The sequence below is a fragment of the Lates calcarifer genome, linkage group LG1, assembly GCF_001640805.2.
Source record: "Lates calcarifer isolate ASB-BC8 linkage group LG1, TLL_Latcal_v3, whole genome shotgun sequence".
Taxonomy (NCBI): domain Eukaryota; kingdom Metazoa; phylum Chordata; class Actinopteri; family Centropomidae; genus Lates; species Lates calcarifer.
In genome coordinates this window covers 15,241,367-15,261,117 of record NC_066833.1, presented here as the reverse complement: position 1 = coordinate 15,261,117, position 19,751 = coordinate 15,241,367, and the positions used below count along the sequence as shown (strand labels likewise).

The following is a 19,751-nucleotide window of genomic DNA, read 5'->3' as shown; positions in this document are numbered from 1 at the left end:
ATAAATTATTTATATATTTAAATCATAGTAACAGCCAGCCAGCCAGAAAAGTATATGTACATTCAAAATTTTATTCATGGTATAGTGAGTGTAGAAAGCTTTTTCTTACTCTAAGCAAATGGTTCATTTAACTACACACAGAGGAAGGTCACTGACTCAATGAGAGAAAAAAAGCATCTTTTTGTCACTAGCCTTCAAAGACACCCAGAGTGAGCATCAATACAAATTTTAAACATTCACCTGATTAAGAGCTTCAGTTAGTGTTTCTGTACGTGTGGACATAATGCGCAGAGGTGATATGTGTTGTATTTCTGTGGTATAAATGCACAATATGCATGTCACATTCATGTTGACTGGAGGTGGTGTGAATAACTTAATTAAGGGAATAAGGGAAATGTGTCTTTGTGCTGATGCAACATGTGCTCATCCTCCCACCCTTAATGGGCCATTAAGAGACTGGATGACAGATGTGCAGATTGAGAAATATCCACCACAGGATATACAGAAGCACTGTACATGTATACATAGAAAATGTAGAAAAATGTGCATGTGTGACTCAGTGAAGGAATGGAGAAGAAATGGGACCGTCTAGAGAGTTGCTCTGACCTTCATACTCCCACCAATCAAATACTTGCATGTTGACTCCAAAGTGCTGTACAATATTGCTGACAGTCAGAAATAGAAGAGAAGCATGAGAAAAGAAAGACTGATGAAAACAAACAAGGGAACGGTCAAGAGAGGCAGAGCTTGACAATGAAACTGGGCCTCTGGATCTCCTTCTTCCAAATATATACAATCAAGAGAGACGATGGAATGATGAGTCTGGAATGATACGCTTTCAGAAAAACCTCCATCCTGCATTTTAACCTTGATCTTCATTCTTAATAAAAACCCAATGTGCAGTGACAGTGTGAATTGGCATCAGGGACTTAACAGCAATAATATTTGGTGATAATAATCAACACTTTTTCCAAAATGACAGAGTGCATAGAACGCAAACAGTAACACGATCTTCTTCCTTTCGGATACTATTACACTTCATATATTACATACAGTATAGAGCATTTTGCCCATGCAGCTAACACAACAGTGAAGCATGGAGATGAGCATAAAGAGCCAAGATTCAGTTAAAGCAAGTCTGTGTGACAACAAAGCAGACCAGATTCTGAATACTCTTTTTCTTCTTCATATCACAAGATCACAAAGAAGACACTACAAATGTACAATCCCGCTAAAATATCTAGTATGAGGACCGCTCCTGAGGACCTCAACATAACTGTATCTGTCATCAATATTGCCATGCACTACATATACGTACAGCTAATCTCTGTCTTAATATATTACACATAAAAAAATCAGAAAACAAAACAAATGTTTTTCAACTTTTACATATTTTGATTATGTATATTTTTCTGCATTTTTTTCTTCCTTTTTTGAAAAACAAACCTGAAACACTTGGGCTTTAGTCGTGCGGAGAGGCGCTCTGAGAGCCCCTCCTCCCATTGCCAGCTCTAAGAGCCGTTACGTCATCCAACACAGCACAGCTGTCATCTGAGAGCAGGGGAGCAGGGATTTGTGGGACAGTTTGAGGAACAAACAGCTGGAGCGATGAAGGAGCGACTGGTAATTAAACTGCCGGGGTTTTACATGTTTCTGGTCTCAGCTGTGAGCACAGTACTGTGATTTCATATAAATAGTCAACAGGGGTGGTGGCTGTTCAGTACAAACACTATGAAGTTGTTGTTCTGATTGGCTGAATGGTGCAGTTGAAACAGGGTACCCTTGTTTGAACAAATGCAGGTAAATGTAAGCTCGGGGATTAAGAAGGCTTTGTTCCATGTCAGTTTCCTTTGGCCTAAACCCCTCACTGAGACATAAACTGGCACAAAGATTTCTTTGATCTTTTCCCTATCTTTCAAATAAGATAAAAATCAGCCTTGGCAGTAATCCTCACACCTTCCCTCCCCCCTCAACAAGGTGAGTGACTGAAGGTGTAGGGGCTGAAGGCAAGGGACCCGAGTGGAACAGACCCTACAAGTTGTATGAGTGTGGGTAGGATACGCCTGAAGAAAATGGTGACGAGCAGTTCTTTAGTTCTGCATCTGCTCGAAGAATTTGTAGGTGGGGTTCTCGTAACCGTTCTGCTGCATCTTGGCCAGGTGACGCTCCTCTGGTGTCACTGCTGCATCCACCTGCCAATGTAATAAAAAACAAAAAGCTCAGTAAAAGAAAATTCATGTAGACAAATGAGAAACTATCCAACACGCATTCATTTGTTCCTTTTCTTTACCTCGATTACACCATGATGAATAGAAGTATACTGTTTCTTCCTCAGCATCACTAAGGTGATGACAATAACAGTTGCTATGACAACCCCTCCAACCATAAGTCCAATAATGGCACCTTTATTGGACCCCACATCTTCAGCGAAAAATACCTGCCATTGAAAAACAAAAGCTGTTTCTGTGCACAAATCACAGACCACTGCTGGACCAGAGCGAATAACTGATGAAGTGTGCTGTGCTGGAATCAAATGGATTTCATACCAGTTTTTGATGGTAAACTTCATAACCAGCATTTTGCCTCTCTTCAGTCTCCATCCGCACTTCTGGCATCTCCTCTGGCTTCAGGGCAGACACTGAAAGGAGAGGAGCACGTAGAAAAAATGTGTTATAAAAACAAACGTGCAAAGAGACATTTAGTGGTGAAATAAGATTTTGTCTTACATACAAGGCTGTATTTGTATTTATATTATGTGCAATTAAACAAATTCTCACACACAATTATGCAAACAATGGCAGAAAGTGATCTCAAACCTACAGGTGAGTGATATGGCAAAATAAATACTGCACATAGCACATACTTACCTTGATATTTATATTTATACAGTATTTACTTATTATTCAAGATCACACAGTAAACAAGCTATACTTATGTTACATTCATACATACATTTGTTTGTGGTGGGAAAAATCCATTAAATTTTCAATAAGTTCTCCAATAAGTACTCTATATAGTCTATGTCCAATTTACATCAAGTAAAATCAAGCTCCAGATGTCCTAAACCTTTGTCCAAATAAATGAAAATAAATCAGATACTTCACATTTTATTGTTCTGAGGTACTTCATCGAAATTTTACATTTTATATTTGAAAGCAGCTTTATAAGTAAAATGTATTATTATAAGCATTAAATGGGTCCCTGTTTTGTTTTGCATGAGCGTGTGAATGCTATTCCATGTGTTGGTGGCAGTAATGTAAGATGTATAGCAAAGCACCAAGAACAGAAGAGTGTTAGCAGCCAAAATGTGCCTTTACAAATGTGTTAGAAAGGAAGGTAATGACTTCAGAAAACTGTATGTAACATAACCTTAACAAATTTGGTAAACTTGTTCCCACTTTTTTAAAAGATCAGATGACTCAATCAAAGGTCTTGCTGATAAATCACATAGTCGCATGTGTGCTTGCAGACATACTGCCATACACACTCACCAGGTCTTGTGGGCAGTCCTCTATCTGGAATTGGACGAGCATCAACAGGCTCAACTGCAACAAAAATAAAAAAGTAATTAAAAAAGGAGGATTCCGTATCAACTTGCAGTGTCAAATTATCCATCATTATCTGTCTATTCTCAATCCAAATTTCTCAAATGACATCTCATTACAACTCTAAACTTTATTAAGACTTATCAAGTATTTTAGTGCTGATGCCAATTTTCCACTGTGTTTATACTCAGAGTCAGTGATATGGTGAATATCTCATTTTATAACATGACAATAAGTCTCTGTATTCTGATCAATGGTGTGTCTGTGTGTTACCGTGGTTCTCTGTGTTGGGTTGGTTAAAGCTCTCAGGGTGGATGAAGCCGAGTCCGTCCAGGCCAGGGTCCATAGGAGCAGAGCTGTAGGCCTGATCAGGCATCAGAGCATCGTTACCGTAACTCACCCTGCCATCCACCTGCAAATACAGAGGAGCTTTAATCTGGATGTCAGGGAGGTAATCCAATCCTGATGATTATCTGCTAGAAACTGTGGAGTCAACTTGCAGAAAATTAATCATCTCAGAGTTTTAATCTTTTTTTGCCCTTCAGATACAGAATCCTCCGGAGAGATCATGTTTTGCCTGACGATTGTTTGATTTCTCTGCCTCTATTCATTCACTGTGCTCGATTCCAGTTGCCACTTACCAGTTTATATTCACACAAACTAAAAAATTCATTTTGTCTCTGCGTTCTTGGTATTTCCTACTGTGCTCTGTGTCTGTATCTAAGCTTCTCTGCACATGGCTGTGTCGACTTTGTCTCGTATCATTCTGTGGAGGAGAGATGATTCTATTTATATATAAGTGAGAGAGTCCAGTTTGTACAGGACGGACTCCATGCATATGTGAGTGGGTGCAGCTCAACTCACCCGCCCGTCGCTCTGCAGGGAAGAGACTTGCTGAGACAGCTCCGACTGAACTCTCTGCACTATAAGTGCTAGGAAGAAAGAGAAGAAAGAGAAAACAGTGAGTGAGGGAGAGAGACATCGTAATGATAGATGGGAGGACTAATAGTTGGGAGTGAGAAAGATTTTAAAAATGCACAGCAAATGAAGTTCATACAGCGTCCTGATGTCCTGATTAAAGATGCTGCGTTATCAGTACGCCATTCATCACTGGACTTCAGACATGCTGTAAAACTGGTTTTCATTCTCACTCAGCACTACAGGGGGTTGCAGGGTTTCTTAATTAATGCATTTTGTATACTCCCACAGCACATTTAACATGGTTTAATTACACTCCCTTTCTTGAGCAGATTGAGATTGATTTGGGACATCTGCAGTAGATTAAAACATCTTTATTGTGTGACTCCAATGTGGCATGCAGGGGGTGAGAGGCATTGTCAATAATACTGAGGAGTTTCCTCAGCATCCTCCTCTCTGCCACCTCCGCCAGTGACTCTGGTTCCACTCCCAGGACAGAACCCGCTTTCCTGATGAGCTTGTCAAGTTTATTGGCACTAGCGGCCTTCACCCTGCTGCCCCAGCACAGCGTAGAAGATGACGCTGGCCACCATTGACTGATAAAACATCTGCAGCATGGTTCAGCAGACAACAAAAGATCCAAGTCTCCTGAGAAAAAAATAGGCGACTCTGACTTTTCTTGTAAACAGCTTCCATGTTTTTAGTCCAGTCCAGTTTATTGTCTATGTGGACGCCCAGGTCCTAAGTCCACCAACTCCTTAGTTTTTGTAACATTGAGTTGAAGCTGGTTTAGTCTGCATCACTCCACAAAACCATCCACTACACTCCTATACTCAGTCTCCTGTCTCCTGCTGATACAGCAAACAAGAGCAGAGTCATCTGAGAACTTCTGCAGGTGGCAGGACTGTTAGCAGTATCTGAAGTCCAGGGTATAGAGAGTGAACAGGAAGGGAAATAGGACCGTTCCCTGGGGTGTCCCTGTGCTGCTCTTGATGACATCTGACATGTTGTCACACATTGTGGCCAATGTGTGAGGTAGTTGGTGATCCAGGCCACTAGTGGAGCATTGACCTGCATGTCTAGCAGCTTACTACTGAGCAGGGCAGGTCAAATGGTGTTAAATGCACTGGAGAAGTCAAAAAGCATGACTCTCACAGTGCTGCCTGCCCCTTCCAGGTGAGTGTAAGCTCTGTATAACAGAAAAATTATGGCATCTTCTACTCCAATATGGGGCTTGTAAGCAAACTGCAGGAGGTCCACTGATGGCTTGACAGCTGGGCGGAGGTGCTTCAGGACCAGCCTCTCCAGGGATTTCATGACATGTGAAGTCAATGCCACTGGTCTGTAGTCATTTCAGTCAGTTTTTTCTTGGGCACAGGAACTAGGCATGATGTTTTCCACAGGGCAGGAACAGTCATGGTGCTCAGGCTCAGGTTGAATATGTGCTGAAAAACCACACACAGTTGAGTAGCACATCCTTTCAGCAGTCTTTTTTCCATGACCAGTGATGGTTCTTATACCACTCCACAACTCCCTTGAGTTGTTTTGCTGTGGCTTGCTCTCCAGCTTACTCCTGTAACAGTCCTTGCCCTCAGCAATCTTATCCCTCAGTTCTGCCTGGGACTTCTTCATCTTCGCCTTGTCTCTGCTCCTGAAGGCAGCATTCTTCCTGTTCAGTGCTGTTTTAATGTCCTTAGAGACCTGGGGTTTGTTACTGGGGAAACAGCGCACAGGTCCAGTGTTCTGTTTTCCCTGGTCTTACACTCCACAAACTGTTTGAAAGTGGGCAGGGATGTTGTCAGGGTGACTTGGTTGAAGTCCCCAGAGATTGTCTCCCACCAGCCAGGCCACTTTGTTGGAGGCTCATCAGCTGATCCCTTGTATAAACAATTGAGCCCTGGCGCACCTCTGCCAGGACGGGGCTCATCATACGAACACAGCTCACAGTTGCACGTACTAAAAAATCTATATAAGGCCTATAGAGGTCAGAAAATAAAGTGTAACAAGTAAAAAATAAATAAATAAATAAATAAAAACACAAGACAACGAGAACTACTCTGGCAGGCTGCCACTTGGGACGGCACCGAAGTCGATGTGACACAACTTTTCATTTTCAGACTTGAGATGTGATTTATTAAATGGCAAGGTTTACATGTGCTGTTAGGTGTGTCAGATGTATGTAGACATGTTTAGACAACACTGCTGTAATTTAGAACATTTAGATACAAAGGTGCAAATCCTAACGTCACATCACTGCCCAGACATGTCAAAAGCAGTCATTCATACATTAAGAATTGAGTATGAGATCAATACTTACCAACTTGGTTCTGAATCTCATTTGCAACACTGGGAACTTTGTAGAGCAGACCCAGTGACTGATTCATCCTCTCATCTATCACACGTAGATGGGTCAAAACCTACAGGTCAGAAGAAGGGGGATTAAGTTCCAGTGTAAAAAGAAAGCAAAAAGGTTAAAAAACGAATCTCTTCCAATTCACCAAACATAACTTTCTATGTGAAGATCTACCTAATTGTTGCCCTCTTCATATTATTTAAGCTTTACTGCAGCTTGAGGTTTTGACTGTGAGGTGGAGTACCTGGGGTCGGATCTGTGCAGCCTTCTTTGGGTCGACTGTGCGGACGTGCTCGTAATGTTTCAGTGTGTGCTGCCTGTCCTTCTGCTCTGCACGGACGTACTTCTTCAGCAGACCCAACACCTGACGGGGCTGGTGGTGGCAGTGTTGTATGGTGTTAGTGTGCTGTCTTTATTTTTCATATACTTAATTATATTTCTTGCAGAGCAGCATGACGCGTCACTGAGAAAGCTTTTGTTTAGCTGCGTCTAAACTCTGCCATTAAATGAATTCCTTTGTGCACACACCCATGACATCTAGTAATGGCTCTCTTAATTGAAAAGGCCTGTATGTGGATAAAGGTAAGCATGATTGCATACCCGTGGAGGGTTGGCCTGAAGGGCGCTGAGATAATTTTCCAGAGCAAGGCGACGGCGGCTGTTGAGCAGAGCTTCCACCCGCGCCATGTGAGTTTCCACCAGCTGCTGCCTCTCTCCTGCTGCTTCCTGCTCAAGAGCCTCCACCTTCTCCTGGAAGTGCTACATTGCAAAGATGCAACAATGACCACTATTACCACTACTTTTCACTTAGTAACCTATGAACTATAACCTAACAACACTGTGAAATAAATTACACATTTTCCAGGTTTTATATCAAAACATCTCTTTTATCTCTTCCTGTAAAATATTAAATTATTTTCAATGACTCATCTTGAACCTGAGGGAAAATGCATATATTTATCTGATCTATAAATATCCAGATCCTGCTGCCTCAGGAAAACCAGGGCCATCACAAGAGACCCCTAACACCCCGCCCACCACCTGTTTGACCTATTGCCCTCTGGATGGTGCTTCAGGTCAATCAAGTCTCACACCACCAGACTCACAAACATCTTCTTCCCCTGGGCCATTCAGACCGCAAACAAACACTAACCATACCCCCCATCCCCCACCTGCTCCCCTCACCTCACCAGAACCACACCTCACACACACACACACACACACACACACACACACACACACACACAGAACCAAGGACACTCCATCCACCTCGCACCTTAAAGTGTCCTAGTCTGTTTCTTGCACAATTGTGTGCTATGTGTATGTAAACTGTGTAAAATTAGTGTAGATTTTTGTATTTTTTATATTTTTGTATTTTTGTATTATTTGTGTACTTTTTGTATTTCTTATTGTATATTATTTCTTCTATAGTGCACGGTTTGTCTTTGTGGAACACCCACAATTTCGTTGTACTTAACTGTACAGTGACAATAAAGCCTATTCTATTCTATTTATTAAAAACACCTTCCACTTTTACAAATGATGGGATCGTACATACACAAAACAGAAGTTGTGGTGTGTGTCCTACCTGGATGACAGCTTTCTTGTCAGCGCGAGGAAGGTTCTTGGCCTGTCTCTCAGCCTCCTCCCACTCCCTCATCACCTGGACATAAAGAGCATCATGTCAGGGATAAAAGCAACCATTTCATACTGACAAATTCAGGCTTTGTAATCAGAAAGTAAACACTGACCCAGACACACACACACACACACACACGCACACACACCTGGGACATCTTTTCACGGTGTTTGGCCTCTAGGCTTTCCTTGGCCTTCTGGAAGTCAGCGTGTTCGTTGTCGTCACCTGGAGATTCAAGGTAACGATCCACAGCGTCTGGAGGACTGGGGGCCATGGTGGGCACTGGGGGAGAATGGAGGAGTAGTCAAATGCAGGGCAGGGGAGAAAACAGTATGATGTGACACAGAGTGACACACAGGATAAGAATATCAGTAAAGTGGATGCATCCACAGCAAATGCAGGAAAAACACTGATCCCAGTGAGTCTGAAACACACAATGCATTCCAGAGAGGCAACATTACACAGAGTTTCAGTTCAAGACACATAACTGCAATTAGTTTAAACACATGTTAATGACATTTAATAGGTTAAGTTCACACAGAAAATTATTTTAATACATAAAAGAGAGTTTAAGAGAGACAAAGATTATCAGGAGACAGATGGTGGTAAATTTCCCAGTATGTTTAGTTGTCCATCTTTGTTTAATGTGGGAGCCGGGAGATAAGATGAAAAGTGCCGTGTCAGGATCAGGGCAGACGCTGGATGGAAACAGCAAATCAACCCATTAACCTTTAACAACACTCTCCCACACACACACGCATACCACAGCTATCAGCACACTCAGATGGTTAAAAAATATTGATGACACTGTCATAGAGCCACCACTCCCAGGCCAGACTACGACTACACAACTGCAACAGCAGAGATGAGACCTTACGTCTGCATGTTACAGTGGACGGCATGCAAGCACACGTGCACAGAAATACATGCAGATGCACACTGACATTGAAGGTTCAGTATTTACACCGTCTTGTCCACATGCTGCAAGAAATATCAGCTCATGTTACTCGTTAGAAAATGATGAAAAGAGTAATTAAATGATGGTGATGCTTTATGTGAGAGTGAAGGACAGAGCATCATGGCTGCTTTCCAAGAGGGACACTCACTTGATCTACTTTGATCTGCCTTTTTTCCTTTCATTTTCTTTTTATTGCAATGTTCAAACATCATCAAAGAACTAATGACGTTATTTATGTAAAATGGCTGTTCTTGAACGTTTTTAAAGGACACAGCTGGTGATAATCTTTACTTTTCTTATTATCAACAAATCCAAAAGAAACAGCAAAACCAGCAATGAACTGATCAGAGTAACAAGTATGTTTGTGTAGCCACTCTCTGATGCGCTACCAATGCAATTGCTGTATTTTTTTTAAGTTAATCCCACATAACTATTCTGGTTGCCACAAACATTTACAGAAACTCAACTGTGTATCACTCCACAACTAACAATAGACCCCAAAAGATGCTGTGTTTACCTCTGTTTGGGTAACATTTGCTAAAAACCTACAGTATCCAGCTGCTTAAGTGAATAATAACTTACACATTTTTTGATAATTAAAGGAATAGTTCAACATTTTTGGATGCCCTAAACTTAGATGAGGAGACTGAGCCCCCTCTTATGCCTCTCTACTATGAAGCTACTGCTAGCAGTTTGTTTGGTTACCTTAGCTTAGTGTAAAGAATGGAAACAGTCAGGCTAGCTGTTTCTCTCTGGTCTCAGTCTTCATACTAAGCTAACTGGCTACAAGATACAAGAGTGGTATTGATCTTATTACTTATTTTGACAACAAAGCTGATAAGCCCCTTTTCATGAGATTTGTTGGAAACAGGAAATAATATAGAATCTCACCAGCCATATATTTTTAGACTATGACTTTGCTTCATCTTTACCGCAAATTAGAGAACACTTTTTTTGGTTTAATGAGAGGAGCATGAACATAGACACTTAAATTATATATATAAACATAATGCGTGATGTCTGGGAAATGTGTGATTTCATGGTCCTCAACTCATTTGTCACTCTGCTATTCCTTACCAGTCAATGTAACATTTTTATCTTGCTGAGAAATGAATCCTGCAAAGCTTGAAACAAGTCTAGAGAATGAGCAACCAAATCCACAGCGCTCTACGTGGTTAAGAGCCATCAGACACTCAGGACAGGGAGGAACAGAGAAAGCAAATGAGACACAGAGACGATCTGCAGCAGCCTGAGGACAGGAATCAGGCTTGCGGTGTGGACACTTCAAGGTTTAGATGGCTCTGGTCCTAGGACTTACACGAGCTGCTGCAGACAGCCAGGCAGTACTCCTCCGATTCAAAGTTATTCCTGTTGCCCCCACAGCCCCCAAACAAGAAGGGAGCACAGCGGCCCTTCTCAGGCACGAAGTACCAGCGCTCCAGCATGGCATGACACGGGCCTGACTCAGCACGGGCCCAGCACACAGCTGAGATATGTGCACATAGGCAAACATAAATTCAAAATGGATGCAAAAAATGAATGCAGCTTGTGAATTTCATGGAAAACATAAAACTGTCACCTGTTATGTGATCAGCAAACAACACATTAAAGAAAAAAAACAACCATTGATTGAACACATGTAAAGAAAAGGGTGTGTGTTCACTTGATTTCTTACCTCGAACAACTTCTTCAACTGATTCGGTGGTAGTGGTGGTAGTGGTCGTCATAGCAATGTTAGCACTGCGCTCATCGCTATCCCGTTCATCAGTCACGTCATCATCTTCACCTTCATCACCATCTCCGTTCTCATCCCTTTCAAAAGCTTCTGCCTGTTCATCCTCATCTTCATCACCTTCTGCGGTGGCAGGCTCCGTGTCTGCCGGACGTGACATGCTGCGAAGAGAGCAGCTGGTTCAGTATTTGTATTAATGTGTGTTTCTGGTAATGAATGATCAATGCAAGTGCTGATACCTGTTATCAGAGTATTCGGTCTCAGCTCCGCCCCACCAGACGTCTGACTCCTCTCCCTCTAGCTCTGTGCTGTCTGACTCTTGATCTGCCTCCACTGGACAGCAGACAAACTCCACTCCTCGGAAACGGTCGATTCCACATGGCAACAGCATCCCGTAGTCATGGAGATTCATGGTGCGGTCTCCGCAGGACTAATTTTAATAACACATATTAATCATAACATCCTACAGCTCTTCCATATGAACACACATATGAACAACATCCAAAATGAAACCACACAACGTTCAGTTACTTCAGTCCTCATACTGTAGCTCTGATGCACAGATTATCTATTATAATAGAGGGGTTAAAAAAAATATCAATGGCTGACAGAGAATTGTCTTTGAGGGCGAATGCACATTAATGAATAATCAGAGTGGAGCAAGAATAAAAGAAACACAAGTCAGAACAAAGTGGCAGAACAGGTTTACAGCAGATACGAGTGGGGGAAGACGAAATTAAGGAGTGCTGAGTCATTCAGTGCAAACCAAAAATTAAGACATAGAACAAAAAAGCCATCAGTAGATATAATTATACTGGGAGCATGATGTACAATATGAAGTTCATATAGAGAAATTGCTCTCTTGCTGTTTCTTCTCACCTCTTTGGCTACAGTGTGCCAGTGCAGGTGGCTCTCACACTGGTCCATACGCTCCTGGTGCAGGAACTTACACTTGTCAGGAACAAGCAGGGCATCGCTCACAAACTCCCCAACTGCAACATGAATATACTTTTGTTTGTTACAAGTAATTAGCATACTCATTCACACATGCATTCATACAAACAAGCTCGTCCAGTAACATACACATGTGTCAGTAAACTTGCTCACCCAGGCAGCGGTATGGCACCACAATGTGTGTGTGACTGCGGAACTGCTTGCGGCCTTTCTTGCTCCAGTTCTGGATGCTGACAGGCTGGTTGGCTTCCACAACATTTGTGATCTGCAACTCTGGGTACACCTGGAGAACAGTGAGAGATTTATGTTTTTTCTTACTACATCCTTCCTGCTCTGTTTACTTGCTGTCTCTCTATCTGTCCCTATCTCTTTGTCTGTCTCTGCACTGCTGTCTCACTCCATTTAAATACCTCTTGGCAGTACTGCAGGATGCCCTCCTTGGTGCCGATGCAGCTCTTAGTGCCAGAAGGATCAGACTCCCATTTGCCAGTCTGCACATTGATGTGCATATTGAGCTTCCCACAGAACATGGCAACCTGGGGTTCAGTTAGTAAACCCACAGAGTCATCAGCGGGCACCTGGACAGACAAGGGAAGAGAGAGGACAAGAATGAAGATTATTTGTACCAAACTGGCTAAGTATAACTTACCCATAAATACCCATATATTCTGCTTTCTTTCACATACAATCCTGCACAGACATCTGTCTCTTCATCCAGCACTGGAATTAGTGAATAATGAGGACAAAGGTCTTTTTAAATTACTCCATAATACCACTGCGCATTTGAGTTGTTAATAAATACATGTAATGACTACTGGTTTAAGCCTAAGCAAAGCAAGATATTCCCTTTCATCCCTTTAAGGCCATATGCCAGAGAGCAAAGCATTACACGTGCCCTTTGTTAGCTTGTCTTATGAGGCTTTATTTATTTGCCATGTAAGAGAATGAGAGCGTAAAGAGGACAATGTAGCCTATTGTAGCAAAGAGTAGAAAAACTTAATTGAACCTCAGCTATTAAAATCCAGTTGTGAGCAACTATGGTGTGCAAACGACTGTTCTTTCAACTGAACCGACCTTGGACCTTCAATTGTCCAGACAGACACTGCTGACTGTCTTCACTGTTTCCTTAGGTTAGGCAAAACAATTGGAAGAAGTTTCAACTTGTTTCACCTTTTAAGCCCTCTATTTTCTCCAGAGGACATTAGAGAAGACGGAAGCTGGTAACATTCTAGTCACTAGGGAATCAGACAATCTTTAAATAACAAATTCTAACTTGATGCAATGTTTTTCTGGGAAGATAAGCAAAATATTAGCTTCCCGTGAGTCATGGTGGAACAGCCCATTGTCCCTTTTGGCAGAAACTACTATTTTCTCATCTTATCCGTCCATTGCATAATGCTGTCCATCATTTATTTAAATGTGCATTTCAATTTCTATTTGAGAGCTTTGGCACATCCTTCTTACTCGTTTTGTTTTTACCAAAACAGTGAAACAAAAACAGACAAACTGCAGCAGTAAGCAGTGGGTGCATGAACCAATGCCCGGCTGAACACGGGGACTACTACAGAAAATATAACAATAACACTAGCTTTAAACTAGTTATATCTGTGTATCAGTCCATATGAAGCTGTTCATGTAACACATCACCAGTTAACGTACTTTGAGGAATGTCCCCATGTTAACATTAAACGGATGGCTATATCAAACCATGTGGTGCCATTATATTGCTTCTGTGCTTATTAGTCTAGGATTACAATTTGATAACCAGTCTGACCTGGTCTGACATCTAAGAATAAGCTGAAAAAGGCCCTTATAACTGTGGGAGTATGTGGCAGCAAGTCTTAACAGAGCACAAAGGTTATCACATCTAGGTTTTGGTGCTGCAGGGCCTGTGTGACTCTTTCTATCGTGACTCAGCCTTCAGCCTAGAAACGGGTAAAGCTACAAAACAAACTGTGAAAATCTCTGTATGACCCCACACTGTACACAAATATTACAGTAAAGATGTTCACTATAATATGACAAGAATATAGTGACAGCATAGCAGACATAAAACTCAACACTATGGAGTCAAACCCAAATAATACAGCTTCAGTATCTCAGGACAACAACAGTTATGGCATATGGTGATATTTGTACGGGAAAGTTGTTGACTGCTACATTTAAAAGTGTGTCCTGCATAATTCGTTCTGTAGAGATATTTTTCACTGCAGCAAAGGAGGATTTGGCTGGGGAGGCAACAGAAGATGAGTTAGTATTGAGTCTGCACTACAGAGAAACTCTTTCAAAATGACTTGCGTCCCTAAATGCAGTATGGTTATGAATAAACAATGCTATGCACCTAATGACTTGCATGTTGCAATGTAAGCCCTGTTCATCCTATTTCTAGTTGGTCCTGAGTTGTGTATTCCTCTGTGGTCCTGCACAGCAGCAGCAGCGGCAAGCTGCAGGCGCCATCTTGCTTGTGTCAAACTAAAAAGCCTGCATCTTTTTTCCATTTTCCTCAGCAATATCACCACCCTGCAGCTGCACCGCTGTTGCTGGACCAGCTGGGCCAGGTCGACGCAGCAGCAGCACCGAACAACACACTCCACATTAGCATTGCTAAGCGCTTATGTCGCCATCAGATTGGTTATTGACACCAAAGCTGAAGTGCTTGTTTTGTATTTGACAGATACAGTTGGTGTAGTATTTGTCTGAACCCGTCAACATGTTTTAACCGAACTAGCTGACTGATATGTTAGCACATAACGGTTGCCATGCCAATCCGTATTCAGTTTATAGAAAAAGCTAGCTAACGTTAGCTTTCTAAACCGTATTCACTGCTCTAGTTAGGTGATTTAACTTCGCTATCTCACTAGCAATAGAAGATAACCGCCGCTAACTACTATAACTGAGCATTATAAGAGGACTGCGTTAAAAAAACAAACACTGCAAAACAAACAAAAACATGTCAAGGGCCAAGCTGTCAATCACTGACATCTAACGGTAGGCCCCGGTGGATTTGATTTGCTAATTCTACGCAGTAAATCTGTATACGCCGTTAACCTGGCGTATCGTTGAACTCATGAAACAAAATCTTTAATGACTGTCAGGGGACATAAATTTACTGAATCAGACATAGTGTCGGCCTCGGATAAGCCAAGCACTATTGTTATTCTGTAACGGCTGCACAGCATTCATGTTATCACTGGGACAATATAACCAACGCAACAACATCAGTTACGTTTACATTATAACCGTTATTTTCTTTAGAACGTCGTTGTCCGTTTGACGTGGCGGCCTGTTGTGGTCTGCCCGGTGCGGCTTCAGTAGAGGCCTGCCGCAGACGAGCAGAGCCAGGCATCTGCTCGCCGACGCTGAGGTTTCTCCGCTGTACTCACCTCGGATGAAAGCGTCAAGGTCGCCAACAGTAACAGCAGAAACGCCGTGTGCTCTCCCATGCCGTCCTCCTGGTATCCAGCACCCCCGTTATGTTCACGATTTTTCCGTGGGTAAAAAAACGAACATGCACATATAAATACGTTAACCCAGGTGGTTATATGTGTCGACGCAGCGGAGGCTAAAGTGTTCCGATCCCGCTGTTCCCTCCTCCCAGCTTTGCTCCCGTCGGTGACGGCTGGAGGAGTGTGACGGAGATTGGCTGTGTGCGTCTGCGTGTGTAAGCAAATATTTAACCTAAAGCTTGTCCACCCATTCAATTAATAAGATGTGCACAGAACATTCTTAAGAAAATAGTGAAGCAGTACTGAAAATAATGATATCACACTACCCATGTTGTTCCAATAATGCAGACAGAAAGTAAAATAGTTTTTAATGTCCTGAGAGGTAGGAGGCGGATAATTTTTCTGTGGCCAATGCCATCTAATTTCCCTTATTTCCGGACACACTCTCTGCTCTTGTACAGCCTGTTGCTTTCACTTGTCCCACATGGCGTACGTGTACGGACTGCTTTATTTTTCACGGCACAGGGATTTTTAACCAGATATGGCGGATCTTGACATTTAAACAAAACAGTAACGAGACATAGAGCAGACTAGAGTAATACTGTTAGAAATTGCTGTATCGTCAACTTTTGCGGATTTTTTCCTTTAGATTTCTTCCATTAGTCCTGATCCACCCGCAGACCGCAACATGACAACATTTCTGGGAATGTTAGTGATGTTCATGATCATCATTGTCAAAGGTAAGATTGCATATGATTCACTCCGAGTCACTCAATGCTAATGTTAAGTTTGCCGCTGTCTTTCTGAAATTAAAGTGGGACTATATTGTAAATACTTTGTATACCCTTATACAGAATAACAAAATAAACGTTAAGTATTCTTATAAAATCTACACGAGTCTACATGTAACATTTGATTGCTGACATGAGCAGTAGATATACTGAGTCTATTGCCCGTGTAACCTACTTTAGATCTCGAGTTTCAATGGTGGGGAAGTGTGTTATTGACTAAAGTTGACTGACGTAGGTTTTTGCATTTTCTGCTGCGTAAAACAGTTTGTTTCCACATTTAGTCCTGTGGAGAAGTTCATCCAAATGCATGACCACTGCCCTTTAATCGAAACACATACCACGAACTATGTGTCCTCTTATTTCAGTTCTTGTAAGAGTTGAAGTGGGATTAATTACAAGATATTCAAGTGGTACATTAATCGACTTTTATAAACATTTGTCGGATTCAATACTATACTGGTTGGTTTGCATTGATGTCCTTTTGGTTCATAAGATTGTACTTTTAAATTTTATGTTGCATGTTTTTGGCCTTACCTCTCAACATCTTTGGACATGTTGGAAATAAAAGTTCTCACTTTAACAACATGTTATCCCTTGATAACATGACACAGCTTTTTACAAAAGATGTTGTGATGAAATCTTTGAATACTTTGTGATTACTGTTGTATAGATTATTTAAAAACTAACTTATAGGTGAATGCATTTTATTAAATCATACAAATGCCAATACATTTATATTCTTTACTTGCCACTTTAATTTTAATTACACCATATACTTGTTAGAGTTTCTATACAGCATCAAGGTTTTGCTTCAGTGAAAAAGTGTGTTTACAAAGAGAGAGTCTTGGCTTGTCTGTCCAGTATTTTTGTTTTAGTAATATTTAGGTAAAATTTTTCTCATTGTTTTGTGTTTTGAAGATCTAAGTAATAGACATTCCCTTTCATTTATTTTCTCCATTAATGTACTTGGAGAGAAACAAAAGTCTGCACTGTCTGACAAAGAGTGGCTCTGCAGTCATGTTTGAACTACAGGGCACAGGGTCATAGTTACTGAAACTGGGCCCTATTGATAAGATCTGCACAATAGTTAGCAGAATGGAGGAATGGATTACTAATTTATGATATTTTAACTTGTGACTTTAATATCTGAATATCAGGCACTGGGCATTGGATCGTCCAATAACAAAGCACCACTCAGGTTCAGATCGGGGAGGCTGTTCCTCCCAAACACGCCCCTCCAGATTTCCCCATCGTCACCCACATGAGCATTGAAGTCCCCCAACATAACTTATTTTCAGAATTCACAAACATGAGTTCCCCTGACTTGAAGCCCTCAAACTATCCAGAGAGCCATTTAATTTTTTTTTTTTAATTAAAAAACATAATGGAAACTCACTGTGTCTCTACTACATGTTAAGTCATGGTTGCTGTGTCTCTACTACATGTCATGGTTGTTACTCTAGATAAGAATCTGTAAAAATGATAAAGGTACACATCCAATGCAGTCCTTACAGTATGATGTAAGAGCAGCCTCTTCAAGCCAAGTTACGTCAAGGGGTTTTCCAATCTGCACAGCATTCAACATCTAATATTAGACCACAAATTAAAACGAGCAAGAACTTCCAGGATATCACATGTGCCTCATCTCATTTTCAAAGCTTTTTAATGTGTTATTTATTGCTGTTTTAGTTATGGCAAGGGTGAAAGTTAGAGGTTAGTATCTGTGAAACGAAGTGTGAAATGATGGGAAAAGCAAAAGATGTGTAGTGATTACACACAAAATAACTAATTTGGTGAAAAGAGGCTGGAACAACCCTGAGGATCAAGATCCAGATTCCAGAAACATCTGGAATGGTGCGCCAATAACTTGGGGAGAGGGAGATGAAGATGATGGGAAAACAGGAAGAGAGAGAAGAGAAATATGCATACAGCCTGGACACTAATGTGCTTTATGGAATAAACTAGCAGAGAGATAACAAAAACATAATGAGCTCTAAACACTTTATGTCATATTCAGAACTGGCTCTTCAAACCAAGAATGTATCTGTTGAAATTCAATCACAACATTGGTCAGTTTTACTAAAACATCTTTCATGAAACTTAAAATCTCAAGTTTATTGAACATGTTTTCTCAGGTTTAGTGAATTTAACTCAGTTGGATCAATGTTCTAACAACTTATGACCCTGCTATTGAGCTAATCATTCAAGTATAGTTCAGTCAACTCATATTTTTTAAAGCAGCAGTGTTGTGTTTTTAAGCTGAGCTAGCTTTATTTGTTAGGGACAATGCACGTTATGAACATCAGTATAGAATACAAGATGTAAACATGCCAGATTGTAACAAGAATGTTAATTTACATCCTTGGTCCTTAGGCAGGTATCATAAGACAAGAACATTACAAATAACAATACAAGTAAGAAAGCAGAAAACATATTATACAACTAGCTGAGTTAAAAGTGACCTTGGATCTGGTTTGACATAAGCCAATGAAAGTGGGATATACAAGACACTCCCTTAGTGTAAGTGTATTTGCTGAGAAATGTCTGTATTAAAAATAGCTGGGCGGAGAACTGAACTAATCCAGAGTTACCTTCTCTACTGCAGGTGATGATGAGGTGACAATCAGTGGCTGCAGAGGGAAGAGTGTCCTTCTGCCATGCAACTGCTCAAACAGAAGTTTGACCAAGAGGTTTGAATGGCAATTTAATGATAGTATACAGGTGTTCTACCACAATGACGGCACTCCAGAGTTCAAAAATGGATACAAAGACAGAGCCACAGTGTTTGAGGATGGGAACAAGAGGAACTGCTCTCTTCACCTAAGAAACATCACAACAGATGACCAGAGACCATACAAATGTATTTTTTACATTGAAGATGAATACCACTATCAAGTTGTCAATATAAACATTTCTGGTGAGTCATTCATTTATTCATCATGCGTACCTACAGTATCAGATCACACATTCATTCGCCCACATGAACTTACAGCAGAATTTTTCACCTAAGTCTTCTCTCACCAGCATTCCAGAGTGATTGTCCGGACCTCTCCACCAGAGCAGGTACTTTGAGTATGAAGGTTTTGTGATATAAGATATATGATATAACTGATATAGAAGGATGCTTCAGATTCAGTGGTATTTGGATGGGAAGCTTCTTACAAATTCATTCACAACCAACATAACCCACACATACTCTATAGATGCTCCTAAGGGCCACTACCACTTCAAGAGCACACTCATCAGTGAACTCAGCTGGACCTCAAGGCCTGAATGTAATGTTAAGGCCAAAGGCATATCACCTGTCATTAGCTATGCCTGTAGTTCAAAAATTACTATTTGATTATTTATTTATTTTTTTTTTTCAAAATCAACATCATCAAGATATAAGTAGCAGCAACAAGTATATCAAAAA

General features: G+C 41.1%; 1 protein-coding gene across 2 annotated transcripts; it reads right to left on the bottom strand.

Moving 5' to 3' along the window:
- Nucleotides 1–51: 51 nt before the first annotated feature.
- Nucleotides 52–15,851, bottom strand: LOC108880432 (amyloid-beta A4 protein). 2 transcript variants are annotated; one of them, XM_018671940.2, is made up of 18 exons: nucleotides 15,483–15,851; nucleotides 12,510–12,677; nucleotides 12,253–12,382; nucleotides 12,025–12,137; nucleotides 11,385–11,575; nucleotides 11,089–11,306; nucleotides 10,732–10,899; nucleotides 8,604–8,737; nucleotides 8,405–8,479; nucleotides 7,417–7,575; nucleotides 7,061–7,189; nucleotides 6,781–6,880; nucleotides 4,410–4,477; nucleotides 3,819–3,957; nucleotides 3,492–3,545; nucleotides 2,547–2,638; nucleotides 2,291–2,437; nucleotides 52–2,192 (listed from the first exon to the last, which is right to left on the bottom strand). In XM_018671940.2, exons 1-18 carry the CDS (start codon nucleotides 15,540–15,542, stop codon nucleotides 2,091–2,093), a joined length of 2,247 nt encoding a protein of 748 aa, XP_018527456.1. In that variant the 5' UTR covers nucleotides 15,543–15,851; the 3' UTR covers nucleotides 52–2,090. The 2 variants fall into 2 exon arrangements, with proteins under 2 accessions (XP_018527456.1, XP_018527459.1); XM_018671943.2 differs by lacking the exon at nucleotides 10,732–10,899.
- Nucleotides 15,852–19,751: the final 3,900 nt, after the last annotated feature.

Excerpts from the sequence above, each read along its gene's own strand:
- LOC108880432 (XM_018671940.2), bottom strand. The coding sequence starts at position 15,542 with ATGGGAGAGCACACGGCGTTTCTGCTGTTACTGTTGGCGACCTTGACG. Across the intron at positions 4,478-6,780 it reads TGAGATTCAGAACCAAGTTG|CACTTATAGTGCAGAGAGTT; the intron begins GTAAGTATTGAT and ends CTTTCTTCCTAG. Across the intron at positions 2,639-3,491 it reads AGGACTGCCCACAAGACCTG|TGTCTGCCCTGAAGCCAGAG; the intron begins GTGAGTGTGTAT and ends CTCTCCTTTCAG.